Source organism: Stegastes partitus, unplaced genomic scaffold (assembly GCF_000690725.1).
Source record: "Stegastes partitus isolate 25-593 unplaced genomic scaffold, Stegastes_partitus-1.0.2 Scaffold410, whole genome shotgun sequence".
Taxonomy (NCBI): Eukaryota; Metazoa; Chordata; class Actinopteri; family Pomacentridae; genus Stegastes; species Stegastes partitus.
The window spans coordinates 454215-470933 of NW_007578141.1; the positions used below are offsets into that span (position 1 = coordinate 454215).

The 16719-nt window shown below is 44.8% G+C and overlaps 2 protein-coding genes across 4 annotated transcripts in view; both read left to right on the forward strand.

Moving 5' to 3' along the window:
* smurf2 (SMAD specific E3 ubiquitin protein ligase 2) overlaps positions 1-2568 on the forward strand; it is a 56261-nt gene extending 53693 nt beyond the window's left edge. For both annotated transcript variants that reach the window (XM_008285614.1, XM_008285615.1), the window contains exon 19: positions 3-2568. In XM_008285614.1, coding sequence (XP_008283836.1) covers positions 3-102 — 100 coding nt within the window. In that variant the 3' untranslated portion in view covers positions 103-2568. The remainder of the gene's footprint in view (positions 1-2) is intronic.
* Positions 2569-5274: 2706 nt separating this feature from the next.
* Positions 5275-10811, forward strand: ddx5 (DEAD (Asp-Glu-Ala-Asp) box helicase 5). 2 transcript variants are annotated; one of them, XM_008285617.1, is made up of 13 exons: positions 5275-5456; positions 6166-6331; positions 6447-6543; positions 6631-6764; positions 6867-6932; positions 7158-7299; positions 7384-7544; positions 7653-7825; positions 7918-8028; positions 8135-8196; positions 8286-8345; positions 9628-9862; positions 10063-10175. In XM_008285617.1, the coding sequence occupies exons 1-13, from the start codon at positions 5404-5406 to the stop codon at positions 10088-10090; spliced, it is 1488 nt and encodes a 495-aa protein (XP_008283839.1). In that variant the 5' UTR covers positions 5275-5403; the 3' UTR covers positions 10091-10175. The 2 variants fall into 2 exon arrangements, with proteins under 2 accessions (XP_008283839.1, XP_008283838.1); XM_008285616.1 differs by having other exon boundaries at positions 5285-5456; positions 9628-9849; positions 10063-10811.
* Positions 10812-16719: the final 5908 nt, after the last annotated feature.

Sequence of the window (16719 nt, forward strand, 5' to 3'; positions counted from 1 at the left end):
AGCTTCAACCGGATCGACATTCCTCCCTACGAGCACTACGACAAACTCTACGACAAGCTGCTCACTGCCATCGAGGAGACGTGCGGCTTCGCGGTGGAGTGAGTCGCCGGCGGAGCTCACCGACGACCAGAAGCGACGTGATTTGGCCGCGACGAGTCCCCCCGGTCCACAAATCAGTCCATTCAGACGAGGGGGTGGGGAGAGAGGGAGGGAAGGGAGGGAGGGGGTTTATTGATGATTGCTTCACCCAGGGACGCTCACACTTCCTGGGGACACGTGGCCGAGCTAAGGGAGGCAAAGACGACCAGAAAATGTCACCTGACTCTGGGGGTTTTTTTTGTTTGTTTTTATTTTTTTACACCCTGCAGCCCTCCTTAATATCTTTTTTTTTTTTATCATTGAAAAGGATCTCTTCAGCTGCTAATAACTCAGACTATTTACTAACTTGTGGAACCTGCAATTGTTTTTTGTTTTTGCTGGCTCTTCCTTTTTTTTTTTTTTTTTTTTTCTAAGTTCATTTTAGCATTTAAAAAGAAAATAAACTACAAAAAAAAACGACCATATTCCATGTAGCAGTTCTCCATCTTACCAAGCAGAACACAAGGTCAGTCGGCTCTGAAACACCAACAGTAGCCACATTAGCAAGACTGGCTGGTTTGCTAGCGTACAGGGTCACGATTGGTCACCGCAACCACTTGGAAACACTAAATTCGGATGCAGACTCGGGCTGTTTGGTGCCTCGGAGCGACCGGGGGCCGCCAGTAATGCCAAGAATGGAAAGCTGGGATGTATGTGTGTGTGTGTTTGTGTGTGTGCATGTGTGTGTGGACGAGAAGGCGAGACCAGAGACTGAATTACAACCGACTGTTTACAACCTTCTCCAAAGACGGCAGCGCAAAAAAAATCCCATCAACCCGGCGCTGCGACTCCCACAAACCCCCGCGTCGCACGTTTCACGACGAGTTTGGAACCGAGGAAATGAATGAGTAGCTTGAAATGTGTTATTTTTATATAACAGGGAAAATTGAGAAAGAAACAATAAAATTCTATATAATATATATAATTTATTTGCTGTTATATTTCAGAAACCCCTTTTCTTCTGTTGTTTTTTTTTTTTTTCTTTCTTTCCGACAAAAATAAAACCTTTTAAATGTTGAGTGTTACTGTTTAAATTATACACAAAGACAAAGAATTTGTGGAAACGAGAGTTGACTGAATTTAAAGAATGCTGTGGTTTGTTTCTGACCTCAAAAAGAGGTTTAAGGGCAAAAAAAACCAACAACTTAAACACACATCTGAGTGCCATAATTATTTCCGAATGAATGAATCTTTGCAAATATCGAGCTGACCCTTTAAATTCTACTGATTTCATCCTGGAGCTACGTATGCTGGTGGTGTGATGTTCCCTTTTTTTAACATTTGTCATTTGTAGCTGGGCTATATTAGCGTCACCACCGTTAAATTTTAATGGTGTTCTGTACGGAAGAGTCCAAAGTTGACTTTGTGCTGCCTCCATGTCACGATTGAAGAAAAAAAAAAAAAAGAAAAACCTCTACTACCTACTAGCCGCGTGGTGCTAAACTGCATTAACATTTGTCTTACATCGGCGACCTCGCTCACTGACGTACTACTGCTTCGACATGCTCACACCTTGCCACATTCTCAGGAGACGCCATGTGTAGTTTTGTGATGTCGGTTTGATTTGACGACTAACCATTTGTCTCGATTCGCTGAAGTCTCTTATCGTGCCCACAGCGAACCATTAACTGCATGTCTCCACGTGTGCTTTTTGGTTGAAAGTGAACTGAATGAGATGATTTTTTTATTTTCTAGCCTGCTCTACAGTCCTATCAGAAAGGCGGGGAGGGGGGTTTGTTTTCTACGATTTAAAAATTCTTGAATGTTTTTAAAAAAAAAGATGCTGCCTGTCTAGCAATCTCTACGACCGTGGACTGTTCTTAACGTTTGCATATGCTAAACAAAAAAAGAAGAAAACAACAAAAAAAAAAAACACACATTTCTTTCACGTAGACGAGTGTATGCAAAGTGAAAAGTGTCCTCAGATGGTGCTTTGTACAGTAATAAGATATTGTTCATATATGTGGATCAAACAAACTGTAATTTATCTTTAACTTAAGTAGAAAAAAGGAGAAGAAAAAAACAGATTTTCTTGAAGAGGAATTGCACACAGAAGGAGGTTGTATTTAAAGGCGACTTCTGCACCAGATATTCGCTCACCTTTAAGAAGTCCAGTGCACAAGCTGATCGATCGCCCTACTGTCTGTTCCTACACTACATCGCTCAGCAAAAGCCCCATAGCTGCCTCCCACTGAACTGAACTTTTGTTTTTTTTTTTAAACAAGTCAAAGTTGAGAGATGCCGCTTTTATTTTTTCTTTCTTTTTTTTTTTTTTAAATAGCATGATCCACTAGCAGGACTATATCTCTCATAGCTGACTGATGCAATTTGATGTATGTTAACACTATCATTTTGTAAGAGTATTTTATTTTTGTGTGTAATTAGTTCTAATTAAACTTGCCTTTGTCTAACAATGTAAGGCCTTGTACACGGACATGTCCTGTCTTTTTCTTTTCGAGATCACAAAGGAGGTTATAATTAATGGTTGCTTATGTTAATAATGTGCCTGAACATGGGGGGGATTATTTACATCGGATCAGTTTATCAGACGTGTAAGAACCGTGCTGACGGAGGATAATTGGTTGCAAAATAAAAAAAAACCTGCAGCTTTACATGCGAATAGTCCCCAGACCACCCAGCGTGTCGTCGCTGGTATCAGTCTGGATTACAGCGTCTGGCAGGAGGCTCAGAGGGAGGCCGGGGGAAAGCGTAAAATGATGATTAACAAGGCTGTCGGGCCGAGTGCAGATGCTGTATCATACGACTGACGGGTCAAACAGGAAGCAGAATATTAGAAGCAAATCAAGGCTGAATGTTTCTGGATGTTGAGTTAAATACAAACCTGATAATAAAGAACTGAAAGATCTCTAAAAGGTCACATCAGCAGTGACTTCAGGAGTCAATCAGATGTTCAAAATGGATCTGATTAGAAGTAAAAATATCTCAGGTGTTTAGAGGCGTCATCAGGCCGGGACGTCCAACGTTAGAGGCTCTAATGTTTTATGAAAAGCCCCACATCTTTCCTTTTTAAAGAAAATTTTTTAAAAAGATAACCCCAGAAGGCATCATTGCCAAGAAGGTCGCTGGTTCGCGTCCCGATGAGGACACCCGGAATCTTTCTGTGTGGAGTCTCCATGTTCTCCCCGTGCAGCGTGGGTTCTCTCCGGGTTCTCCAGCTTCCTCCCACAGTCCAGAAACATGCTGAGGTTAATTGGTGATTGTAAATTGTCCGTAGGTGTGAATGTGAGTGTGCTTGGTTGTCTGTCTCTAAGTGTAGCCCTGTGATAGACTGGTGACCTGTCCAGGTGAACCTGCCTTCACCCTGAGTCAGCTGGGATAGACTCCAGCCCCCCATGACCCTAGTGAGGGTTAAGGTGTAGAGATGATGGATGGATGTCCCCAGGTCTCTTGTTTTTCTCCAATCATACATTATAGCCTCTGACAATAATCACATAGAATATTTCGCCTCAGAGCCCCTCGTGTATGATAAAACTGTTTTATGTTAAACAGGCTTTTGTTTGCACACTGAACAAAGTCTCCTTCCACGTTTCAGCACCGACGCTGGTCCCTGAACATCACACGGAGCACAAAACACACAGAATCTAGTCATCAGGAGGTGAACACACGACATACTGTTCATGCAAGTTGAGTTTTGCCTCATTTGCTTTGCTTACTGTGATGAAATAAAGTCAGATTAAGGAGTTACCAATAATTAATATCTTATGTGTCAAACTCAAGAATCCATGAGAGATGTGTGTTTCCTAATCTGATAAATTAATATAATGTTATAATTTGTGTTATAATAACAGCAACGTGCCGACATGTATTTTACTTTAGGTAAAGGCATGCACGATGTTTGTATGAGAATAGATAATAATCAAATGCCCAGACAACTACTGAACAATATATTATATTTATACAGCCTGACAGTTACAACCGACCTGTTGAGGGCAAACATGATGCTTATGAAGATGAGTTCTGACAAAGCTGAAGTGTAGTTTGCTGCTTCCAGCTGTTTGCAGAAGTTTTCCCTCTGAGTTTATGAAACACCTGCAGGATCCATCATTTCTGTAGTCACTTACTTCCTCTTGTTTTTTTTCTTTGAATCAGTGTTTTAGGACTATGATGAAACTTTTTACCCTCACTCGCACTTGCATCTCTGCTCCTGAGCTTTCAAATGAAAATGAGTATTTATAACCGATAAGACATATCAGTCTCACTCCAACCCGGTCGAGCTCAGAGGCTCTCCAGTGTTTTTGTCACAGGACACACCTTGGCTGATAATTATAGCCGTAAATCATCATGAGCACAAACCACACAGACGAACACTGTTCCAACCATTCCGTTTCTCACCCTGATATTAATGTGTAACGTTGACCAAGCACAGAAATAAAGAGGGATGACTTTCCTTTCAGAACACAGAGTCCCAGTTATCAGGTTAAGATCTGAAGGCCTCTGGGCTGGGCCACGAACCCAGAACTAGGCCTCTGGGCTGGGCCACGAACCCAGAACTAGGCCTCTGACAAACAGACAGTATTCTCATGGTCACTGAGGACACATTCATAAAAAGTTTATCCAGCTGTTGATGTTTTAAGTATGTAAACATAAAGACATAATCATGGAAAGACCATGTGTTTGGTTGTTGTTGTTTCTCAGGATTCCTTTGTTAGGGCAGAAAACGGCTCTAAAAAGTCACTGTAGCAGTTTAGTACCAACTAATCATTTCATTTGTAACCATTCTGACAAATGTTAAGTTAAAAAAAAGTATTTCCCACAAACTACACCGCGTTTAATTAAAAGTACAAAAAGTGAAAAGTTGTGCACTTTATGTTTTGGGTTGGTCCTGATGACGTCAATTACCGTAACACATCGGAAGCGCCGTCAGGCCGCATCGCCGCTTTCTGTCTGTTACATAGTCATCCGCCGGCCACTCGTTCAAGCATCAAATAGGGCCGTCTTTGTCAAAGGAAAACCGAGTTTTTCCCACTTTTAGCTCATACAGAGCATTGAAATCCGCTCGCGGCATTTAACGGAGACGTCGGTGTCAATTTCCCGCCGCGTTGTGTCCGCGTCGAGTCCATCGTGTCGTGAATAGCCGAAGTCGAAACCCTCGCGGCGGATGAATACATCGAACTTCCTCCTGCGATATAAACCGGGCCTTGTTGCTACATTACCGGCATTTCAGCGCTGCCGGTCGGATTTTTTAGTCGGCAGTGAAGCCACGTTGTATTTATCTTTTTTTTATTTATACCGTTTGTTTACAATATGCCTGGATATTCCGACAGAGATCGCGGCAGGGATAGAGACAGAGACAGAGGGTAAGTACTTTTTCTTTCTTACGCGGTAAAGGATTTTTTTCTCTCTCTCGCTCCTGTGAGCTGTAAAAAATGGCCGACGAGATTTAAAACCGAGAAAATAAGCCGGTAACCGAAATATCATGGAGGGATTCGATAGAGGAAAACGTCTAGCGTTAGTTTAGTTTTAACCGAAGAAAGTGGGAGTTAAAAACGTGGCCGTTAGCCGGTGTTATTTATCCACCGCAAGGCCCCGGCCGGTAAATTGAGCCCGTTGTCAAGGCCTTGTCCGGCCTCGTGCCCCCGCACAACGGCTCTATGGTTAGCTTCGGGGTAACGTTAGCGACACCGGCGGTACGTTTCCCCCGCTGGAGATTATTAATTACAACATTTACCGCATTTATATTGTTTGACTGGGTTGTTTCATACACTTCTGTCATCGTGTAACTATTCCCCCCCGTGGGTATTTACTTTCTGGTTAATGCGGTTAGTGATGCTAATACAGCTGGCTAGTCGGCTTTTCGCCATGTGGCAGCTTGAATGCGGATACAAAATGCCGGCTGTTTTTTCCATTGTTCCTCTGCTGGCTGGAAAGTATATGGCAGCTATACATTTTCACGGAATGACGCAGTTAGAGACGGCACTCCGGTGGCGCTAAACGGTCGCTCTCGGTGTCCGAAGTGACCGAGCTCGCTGTGACTTTGAGAAAATTAATGACTTTAATGAATTGCAGCTATGGCGGCGGCCCACCTCGGTTTGGTGGAAACCGCGGCGGCGGTGGAGGAAAGTTCGGCAACCCCGGTGACCGGCTGCGGAAAAAACACTGGAACCTGGACGAGCTCCCAAAGTTTGAGAAAAACTTCTACCAGCAGCATCCCGACGTCGCCCGGAGGTCCGTGGTATGTACGAACTGTTACGTAACCCTCAAACACATGTGTTCCCTCCTGCACGTGTTGCACTTACGCAATGGGTTCTGACCGCTGAACGCAATGTTCTTCAATCACTGTCTTGCAGCAAGAAGTCGAGCAGTACAGAAGGGCCAAAACGATTACAGTGAAGGGGCGAGAGTGCCCAAATCCAATTGCAAAGTTCCATGAAGCCAGCTTCCCATGTAAGTTTAAAACAACCAATAAAACAGAATCACAGAGGGGAGTTAAGTGCATCCCAATTAAATGTTTCCCCCCCTTTTCCCCTCCAGCTTATGTGATGGATGTGATCAACAAAATGAACTGGACCGAACCAACACCCATCCAGGCTCAGGGCTGGCCTCTGGCTCTTAGTGGCCAGGATATGGTCGGCATTGCACAGACTGGTTCTGGCAAAACGCTTTCCGTAAGTTTGTTTTATTGCGCATTAGCTGCAGCATTTATCTGTGTTATGTTGCACGACTACTGCTCTGCTTGTTTCACTTATTTAAGTTGTGTTTGCTTACAGTATCTGCTGCCTGCCATCGTGCATATCAACCACCAGCCTTTCTTGGAACGTGGAGACGGTCCAATTGTAAGTAGTCATCATCGCTCACTGTTGCATTGGGTTACCTGCTGTTTATCTGAGAGGTTTTAGTACAGTATGGCCCACATTTTCAGGATTAATTCTTTGACTCACTGCAGTCGGTGTTGTGAAGTTGAAATGTAGCCAGAACAGCGTGTCTTGGAAGAGGTCATGACAATTGAATGTGTCGCTGCCCGTCTATTGTCTGAAAACCTGTTTTTATCCTCCTGACAGTGTTTAGTGCTCGCCCCAACCCGTGAGCTGGCACAGCAGGTGCAACAGGTGGCTGCGGAATACGGCAGAGCTTCTCGCCTCAAGTCCACTTGTATCTACGGAGGAGCACCTAAGGGACCTCAGATCCGTGACTTGGAAAGAGGTATTGTAGGATTTTCTTTTCGGGTCCAGCACTTAAAGAAGTGTGGTTTAAAGAGTTGAGTTCTCACTATTTCTTCTTTTCCAGGTGTGGAGATCTGCATCGCCACTCCAGGCAGACTCATCGACTTCCTCGAGGCGGGAAAGACGAACCTTCGCCGATGCACTTACCTGGTGCTGGATGAGGCCGACAGAATGCTGGACATGGGCTTTGAGCCACAGATCCGGAAAATTGTCGACCAGATTAGAGTAAGTTTCTCTATTTACACGAGTTGCTTTATTAAAACGTGCAGGAATGAAATGCTTTCTCAAAAGATATGTTTAGCAAGTGGTTGCTAATCGTTGCTCTGTTTGCAGCCTGACAGACAGACTCTGATGTGGAGCGCCACTTGGCCTAAAGAAGTTCGCCAGCTCGCAGAGGACTTCCTCAAAGAGTATGTGCAGATCAATATTGGGGCGCTGCAGCTCAGTGCCAACCACAACATCCTGCAGATTGTGGATGTTTGCAACGACGGAGAGAAGGAGAACAAGTGAGTAGTTGGTCCACCGCAGTAAAGGCAACCTTTGACAATAACGGCACAAAATGAATGCATTATGTTACTCATCCACTGATTTCTCGCAGGCTCATCCGTCTGCTTGAGGAGATCATGAGTGAGAAAGAGAACAAGACCATCATCTTTGTAGAGACAAAGAGACGGTGTGATGACCTCACCAGGAGGATGAGGAGGGATGGGTAAGGATTGAAAGTTGTGATCATGACATTACAGCCTAGGTTGAACTGATTTTAGAGTTTTAAGCCGTGTCCATGAACTGACTCTGAAACCTTACATTTCTTTTAGGTGGCCAGCTATGGGTATCCATGGAGATAAAAGCCAGCAGGAGAGAGACTGGGTTCTCAATGGTAAGTTTGACTCACTGGCTAATCTGAGATGTAGAACATGCACGATGTGTATCTCATCGTAATTATGTTCGATTTCTTTTGTTTTCCAGAGTTCAAATACGGGAAGGCTCCAATTCTCATTGCTACAGATGTTGCCTCCAGGGGTCTTGGTCAGTATCCACGCTGAACTGTTTACACTCAATTATTTCCAAAAGAAAGTGTATTTGCTTTCTTTAACTCTTCTGCTTCTTTCTGAGTTTCTCCCCTGACCTGAAGGAGCAGTCTGTATGGCAGGGCCTTGGCATGACAAGCCCAGGTATCCAGAGGGGGAAGGAGGATTCTTGGAGATGTCCTGACTGGCGAGGCACGGGTCTCCCAGTCGTGCAGATGTACAGAGGTGACCAGGCCCATGTGCAGCATAACGCGCTGGCCTGCCTAAAAAGGGGGAGAGTTGAGGGCTGGCCACAGTTCCTCCCCAATATGCTCGTCTGTTCTCTGGCAATGGTTTGGACTGCTTCACACACCCAGGCTCTAACTGTACCAGCTCAAAGCCCAGCTACACTGTCCCATATTGTCTTGCATGTACGTTTGGGCACCGCATTGCAAGCCATTGGAGTCACTTAGAAGGTGCTTTCCGTTGTGTAGACTGTGTAAAGCATGGGTGGCGTTAATATCGCAGTTTCCTAAACTTCTGTCCGAAGAGCAGTCTGTCAGATCGATCATACCCTCACCTCTGTAATGACATGGCTACTGGCGCTTTTGGTGACAGTGGGACATGCTAGTTGGACACACTTGGACAAAATCCAAGCTCACACTCCTCCCTCGCCTGCGTTTCAAAGTCATGTCGAGACCTGCCAACGAGAGACATTATGATCACGTGAACACTGGGTCTGGAGAAAGGAAGGGGTGCACTATAGACATCCTGCAAATGGGTTCAGAGCTGCAGCTTCTCGGCAGGAGACGCTGCAAAGTGTGGGCTTTGTAGGCAGCATCTCATGAGTGTGCGTGACAAAGGGACCTCGGTTAAGTTCTAGTTCAAGCACACTAGGAGGCAGTAGTGTGCACACTGTAGAGACGCCATGAGACAATAAGTGGGGCGTGTGCTGCAATGGGAATGGACTAGTGAATGCATACTCCAAAAGATGGTAAGACCGCTGATCCATTCTTTCTGAGGCTGGTTTGGCAGTTGGCTACAACAGGGGAAGGGTTTTTTTTTTGTTTTTTTTTCTCACTGGAGTGTGCATCGTTTCTCTTTTCCCACCGTAGTCTCCCCGAGGATTTTAAGTTTGTCTAATGCTAGTCTTTTGCAGCCTTTGTGGGGTTAACCGGCCGTCCCGCCTCACGACCGTACTAACCTGCCCTCTTTGTTTTTGATCTGGTTGTTGTGGTGGCGCCGGTGCACGACTCTGTGTGCTGTCCTCTGTTATGCCACACTGCAACGTAATCTTACAGATGTTGAAGACGTGAAATTTGTCATCAACTTTGACTACCCCAACAACTCCGAGGACTATATCCACCGCATTGGCAGAACGGCCCGTAGCCAAAAGACGGGCACAGCCTATACCTTCTTCACTCCGAACAACATGAGACAGGCCAGCGACCTCATCTCTGTGCTGCGGGAGGCCAACCAGGCCATCAATCCCAAGCTCCTCCAGATGGCAGAAGACAGAGGAGGTAAATCTAATTGGTGAGATACAGAAACTGTGCTGTGAAGTGCAGCCGCTTTTTCCTCTGCTGCTCTCGACTTTTTTTTTTTTTTTTTTTCTATTTTGAGAAGTGGATGGGTTTTTCACAGTACTTCAAACCACTTTCGGGATTTTTCTATTGGTTTCACAGAAGTTGTGACTCGCCATTGTGCTCAGTGTTTCTTCTTTTTTCTCTTTCCAGGTCGTTCAAGGGGAGGCAGAGGTGGTGACTATGACCGTCGGGATAGGTATTCCTCTGGAAGGCGTGATTTTGGCGGTTTTAGGGACAGGAATAATGATAGAGGCTTCGACAATGGACCAAACAAGGCCTTTGGCTCAAACTCACAGAACGGAGGCTATGGGGGTAACACCGGCGGCAGCAACGGCTTCAGCGGAGGAAGCTACAATGGTAACGGACAGTCCAGCTTTAACAACCAGGCCGGCGCCTTTGGAGGCCAGAACAACTTCCAGGCCCAGCCGTTCGCCCCCAATAAGGCCGTCGCACAGAACGGTGCTAGTCATCCCCCGTTCCCCTTCCCCCCGGCACAGGCTCCACAGCCGCACCCTCCTCCGCTGGTGCCGTACCCCATGCCTCCGCAGTTCTCTCAGTAAACACACCGTACACTTGAAAGAAGTAATTTATTGCTTTTTTTTTGTCTTTTTAAGTTCTATACTTAATCCAGATTTTTTTTTTTTTGTATTTACACAACAGGGTTACAACAACTTCAACCTCTATCAGGCCTTTTAAGATCTGCAGTGCAGCAAAAGTGGCATTGCGCACTTGTTTTTCCTATTATTTAATTTGTTACATTCCTCAGTAATGTTTAGTTAAGTTTTGTACTAGGTAATTACAGATGTATTGGTTTTCATGTGTATCATTGAAAGTGATGTTAAGCTCCTACCTTGGAAGTGCACTGCATGATCTTTCGAATAAAACTCCCCAAAAACACACTTGTGGTGTTGTGGTGTGTGCAGATTCCTTCAGTCCTTGTGTAGATATCACTCTGTCCACCAGGTGTCAGTGTTTAGCAGCTGTTCAGTGTGTAAGTATTTGTTCAGTAGATCATATCACCACTGAATCCTGCGTGTAATGTTGCCATAACATATGTAGCAAAATAAAAGGTGGCGGCCGGTGAATCACTTCCTGTCTGGGCCGGTGGGGATCGGCAACTCGTTCTCCCTGTTGGGTTCCTGTCTTATCTCAACACTCATCTTCTTTCTTTTTTTTTTTTTTTAAATAAGACTCTTCTCAAAACCTGTCATTAGATTTTTCCACTCGGCGGTTACGTAAAAGCTTCAGGACTTTGGGGGAACGAGACGAAAGATGAAGCAACATCTGCTGGTAGGAAACCAAACAACCACAGAAGAAGAGGTTTACTGTTTTAGAGCAACATATATTTCTATACACATACTGAGCACAACAGTTGCCTACAGCCAAGCCCTTCATTCCTCAGAAAAATAAGATCCTAGTCAGTGATTATCTGCAAGTTAATCATCACTGAAGCGGCGTTGAGAACCACACCTGGCCTCGGTTCATTCATAAGTAACCTGTATTTGTCTGTCAGACTGATTCGGATCTTGAAAACGAGTTCTTCGAGACATTTTAGAAGGACTCGGATGAATCTGGGCCAAATAAAACAGATTAGCCCGATGCCAGCAGGAGGTTTGATTCAGAAATAAAATATAGTAAAAAAATCTAAAATATTTGATTTGTTTCAACAGTGATGAAGTGAGTAAAGCATTAAGCTGCCAGTTCAGCCTGTCAGTGCAGTTAAAGTCAAGGTTTTGTCCCATAAATAACACGGCTGTCAACATCAAACAAACATAACAGGTGCAGTTTGGACTGTAATTCATCCCAGTGTATTATTTGTATGTACGTCTTAAAATCTGAGCCTCAAAAGCTGGAATCTCCACAAACCTGAATCAGAAATACTGTCTTGATCCCTGAGGGGACGTTCCGTACATTACAGCTGCTTCCATTCAAAGTGTTGTAAGAAAACGTAAAATGTGCATTATTTTAGACAATAAAATCAAAGTGTACATCGTAATAAATAGTGAAAAATTTAGCTGCTTGGATTGAAAATGTGGAGGAAAAAAAGTGATTCTTTTCATGGTTAGTGTCGTACATCATCACATTAGTCCCTGATAACGAGCCATAATTGGATCTCATATATATATATATAATTTTTAAACTTTTCTGTTTGAATCAAGATGATCTAATTTAATTTTACTGAACCTCTTAAGACCTGAGCTCTTGTTTTATATGCATTTTTTATTTTAAAAAAATAATAAAAAAATTAAAAGAAAAGAAAATATCTTTTAAAAAATATATTAAAAAATGTAAAAAATAAATAAATGAATAACAATAATAATATATATATTTTTAAAATTTAAAAAAAATTAACTACTGTGGTAATATAACCCAAAATGTGATGTCCAAGCATGTGGATGCCAGGTCTTAAGCGGCAAAAATAAATAAAATGTAAATAAAATAATATAATTATTTTTTTTGTTGGTTTTTTTTGGCTGCATGGTGGCTCTGTGGTTAGCACCGTCACCTCGCAGCAAGAAGGTCACTGGTTGGCGTCCCGGTGAGGACACCCGGGATCTTTCTGCGTGGAGTCTCCATGTTCTCCCCGTGCAGCGTGGGTTCTCTCCGGGTTCTCCGGCTTCCTCCCACAGTCCAGAAACATGCTGAGGTTAATTGGTGATTCTAAATTGTCCGTAGGTGTGAATGTGAGTGTGCTTGGTTGTCTGTCTCTAAGTGCAGCCCTGTGATAGACTGGTTACCTGTCCAGGTGAACCTGCCTTCACCCTATGAAAGTAATTTGTCTAAATCTGTGCTTCTCTTCTGTCTTTGTCAGCTCGTGGTTGGTTTTGGAAAACTTTCAGAGAAAAGCATGCCACTGACAGATTTATGATCCTCTTTGATCCTGATCCAGAACTGTCCTGCTGTCAGACGTGCTGCTATTGGTTAACTGGTGATCCAGATTTGTTTCAGAGTTTGTCGATTACAGTATCCTAACGAGAGGATCTGGGCCCGTCAGTGGAGCTGCTCCTCCTCCTCCTCCACCGATACAACCAGCTGGTCACAGGTCAGTCCGTGACAGATTAGCGCTGTGGGCCAACAGGCGCTGTGGGTGCGGCTCATTTAAATTGCTCTCCACATATTTACAGAGCCGCGGCCTGGAAGTATGTGTGGAACGCAAACTGTTCAAATACTACTGAGCCTTTTATGAGTCAGACAATAGTTTTTTTTTCTTTCTTTTTTGAATCTTGATAGGTGACAGACACACCCTGCTGCTGACAGCAGCTAGTGCAGAAAAAAATAAATAAACTAGAAACATGTTGGGCTGGTATGAACTTCTTCTTTTGTTCTTTTCTTCTGCTCTACACTGAAACTTATTATTCATCGGGTTACGGCAGAGTTTAATCAGAGGACGTACCAGCTCACCCTTATCTGGGTGACTTGCATAAGGTGGAGTTCACAACACGTGGGCTGTGCTCGGCCGGACACAATAACACCTGAAGGTGGTGGAAACCGCTGCGCCTTCGTCACAACACATATTAAATAAGCAACTTTAATTGGACTCGGCAATTAGCGGGTGTCACTGTGTTCGACCTCTCCACGCCTCGGCCTGACCTGCTGCTTGTGTTCGTCCTCATTTCTGACCTTTAACCTGCACTCTGCACAGGAGGAAACACACAGAATGGTCTGATGTTCAGCTTTCTGTGAGCGAATCGTGCAGTTTAATTGCAAAAAACGAACCAAATCTAAGTTTAAAATCGTGATGCTACATGAAAAATAAATCCTGTTTGCACCTGAGAAGCCGCGATCGACTCGACGGTCACGTGACGCTAATCCACATTCGGCTGAACTGCAGGCTGTGTTTTAATTTGGCACAGAAGAGATGACGGGAGGGAAACCAAACATGTCGGATGAATAGAATAAATGCAGCAAGAAATAGTGCAAAGAACTTTGCAGCAGGTTGTTGGAGAGCAGAGGGTGTTTTTCTAGTAACACTTGTTTGAAAAAATGTTTTGTTTTTATCAAAGAAAATCAGCTGATGTGCTTTTCTTTCCTCTTTATTTTGCAGTGAGGTGAGGAATGAGGCCACAGGGAGGAAAAATGCAACAGAACAAACTGCTCGAGGGTTCAGAGGATTAATTAATGAACCTGCAAACACTTGTTGTATTTGGGCTCCTCTGCAGCAGCAGCAGCAGCAGAAACCACCAACGGTAATTATAGCAAATCTGTCTGCAAACACTTTCTTATTTGCACACATGCAAAACATGCTCTGGCATACATCTGGAGTCTGGTCCGTCCAGTGTTCCCTCCCTGTTGGCTGTTCTCTCCTGGACCGTGTCAGCTCCATCCTTTTAAATCTAAACCTGACACTATGAGGCCCCTGCAGGTGGAAAACAACCTGAGACTGTCTTTGCAGAGCTGCATGTCCAAGTCATCAGTAGGTTTATACGTCGTAGAAGCGGAGTGCGGCTAAAGGCCACGACCCCTCCTGTGGCCTTTCCCGTCCTGCCACTCCGCCCTCCTCCCCAGCGCCATCTCACTGCCTTCTACCTTTTTGTTCCTCCTCTCTAATCCCTCCCTCTCCCCTGCAGGTATGTGGGCGTTGGTCCGAGGAGTAACTGCTCTGGGTGTGCGTCGGACACACCCACCGCAAGCATGAGACCGAGCAGCAGCAGCAGCACCATGAACCGATTCCTCCCCGCCGAGGCGTAAAGAGGCCGCATTGTTCGGCTCCGCGGGCCGAGGCGCTCCGGCTGCACCGTGCGCATACTTGAGCTCGGTTCTAACACAAACATGCGTCGGATGCTGTGCGTGCTCTGCAGTCTTGGCAGCAGGCGACGTTTGCATTCCTGGCGTTAGACCTTGACTCTCGTAGGGTAATTTCGCAGGGTGTGTTTCTGATAACCGCTCAGGTGTTGAGTTGCTTCATGGCTCTGACAGGTGAACTAGTCGTTGAAGGTCTTAAAGACAGCTAATGTGACACATCACAATGTTCTTGAACCTTTTCCTAATGTGCTGTCATGAAGCCGCTGGTAAAGGCTTTCATCCTTCCAGTGTGCTGCAATATGGGAACCTCCACATCCCATCACAGCTGACTCACTGAGATCAGGTTACATATATTTAAGATACTCTGCCCTTGTCCGGTTTCATTAATATTTCGCTGAGCGAGGTATAAAAATCTAATCCATCATGTGTCAGTGAACAATAAGAGCAGGTGATCCTGATATCCTGCCACAGAGCGACTCGTTATTCGACATTCCTCCGTGATTGTCTCTTTGTGGAGACAGCGAGTGCTTTACAATGTCCCGGCACATCTTGTGTTACACGGAGCTGATAGCAGAGACCATCGCTGTGTTTAAGGTGATACTTTACACAGGAATGTCTGCAGTATGGCTCAGATGTCAAACGACTATATTAAAAATACAAAAGCAAACATCTGTGAACCACAAGTTAGAAAACCTGTCATCATTGAAACTTAAATTGAATACACCGATGATTTGTGACTGATATCCTGCCATAGAGCGACGGCAAGGTGGTTAAGTGGTTAGCATCGTTGCCTCACAGCTCGTCTAGTCTCCATGTTCTCCCCGTGCAGCGTGGGTTCTCTCCGGGTTTATTATAAAGTATTTAATATAAAGACATAAAAACAAAACTAAAACAATAAACCACGTCATTATATTACGTGGGCATTGGCAGTGAGGGTCAAAGATGGTTGTGCGTTTAGAAGGAGGACGGCTCTGGGAGCAGAAGCTGACCTCCTTCTTTGAGTCCGGCGACCTGGAGCCACTCAAACGCAGGGACCAGCCGGTGTGATGGGTCCTGAAGGGTCTTGATGGCTCTGTTGCTCACAAAGGGTGGAGAGGCCTCACACAGGGAGCCTGATCATTGTGGAGCAGATCTTGATCTCAGTAGCTGGTTTACGCTTTGGATGGAGACGGAGTGAAACCAGCAAGTAGAAGAGAAGGTGATGAAGCTCTCTGTGAAGGAGTTCAGCTTCAGCAGGAGACACAGTCGTCGATGACATTTTTGTGTTGAGGTCAAACTTCAGCGATCAATGTCTAGAGTGTAGAGTGTGGGAAAAAGAAAAACAAAAACTTTCTTGCTCTTTCAGAACAAAACTGCAAGTTGAAAGAACTCAAGAAGAAGCCTGATGAACACTGGAAGCACATTCTTTGTTCAGATGAGAGTTAAATGTGTTTGGCTCAGATGACGTCCAGCATGTTTGGTGTGAACCTGGTCTGGACCACCACAGTGAAGCACGGAGGTGTGATGATCTGGAGCTGCATGAGTGCAAAAGGTGTTGGGATATTTATAGATGCATCATGCATTTACCAAAACACTGGATGACTCCCAGTCATCTTGTCCTCATGGTGTAGTTAAACATGAGCGGTGAATCAGACACAAGCGTCTTTACAATCAGCAGGTGATCTCTGTTTTACAAATTCTGTGACTTCTTGCACCGACTGGCTGCACCTTTGAAGAATTAGACAGTTTAAAGGAGGTGAATGCAATCACAGATTTTACATATGTTAAAATTCGGACATTACTTTTTAAAAGTCTGTTTTCATTTAGGGCTGCAGGTGTCTCGGTGGTTAGCATCGTCGCCTCGCAGCTAGAAGGTCGCCGGTTGGCGTCCCGGTGAGGACACCCGGGATCTTCCTGCGTGGAGTCTCCATGTTCTCCCCGTGCAGCGTGGGTTCTCTCCGGGTTCTCCAGCTTCCTCCCACAGTCCAGAAACATGTTGAGGTTAATTGGTGATTGTAAATTGTCCGTAGGTGTGAATGTGAGTGTGCTTGGTTGTCTGTCTCTAAGTGTAGCCCTGTGATAGAC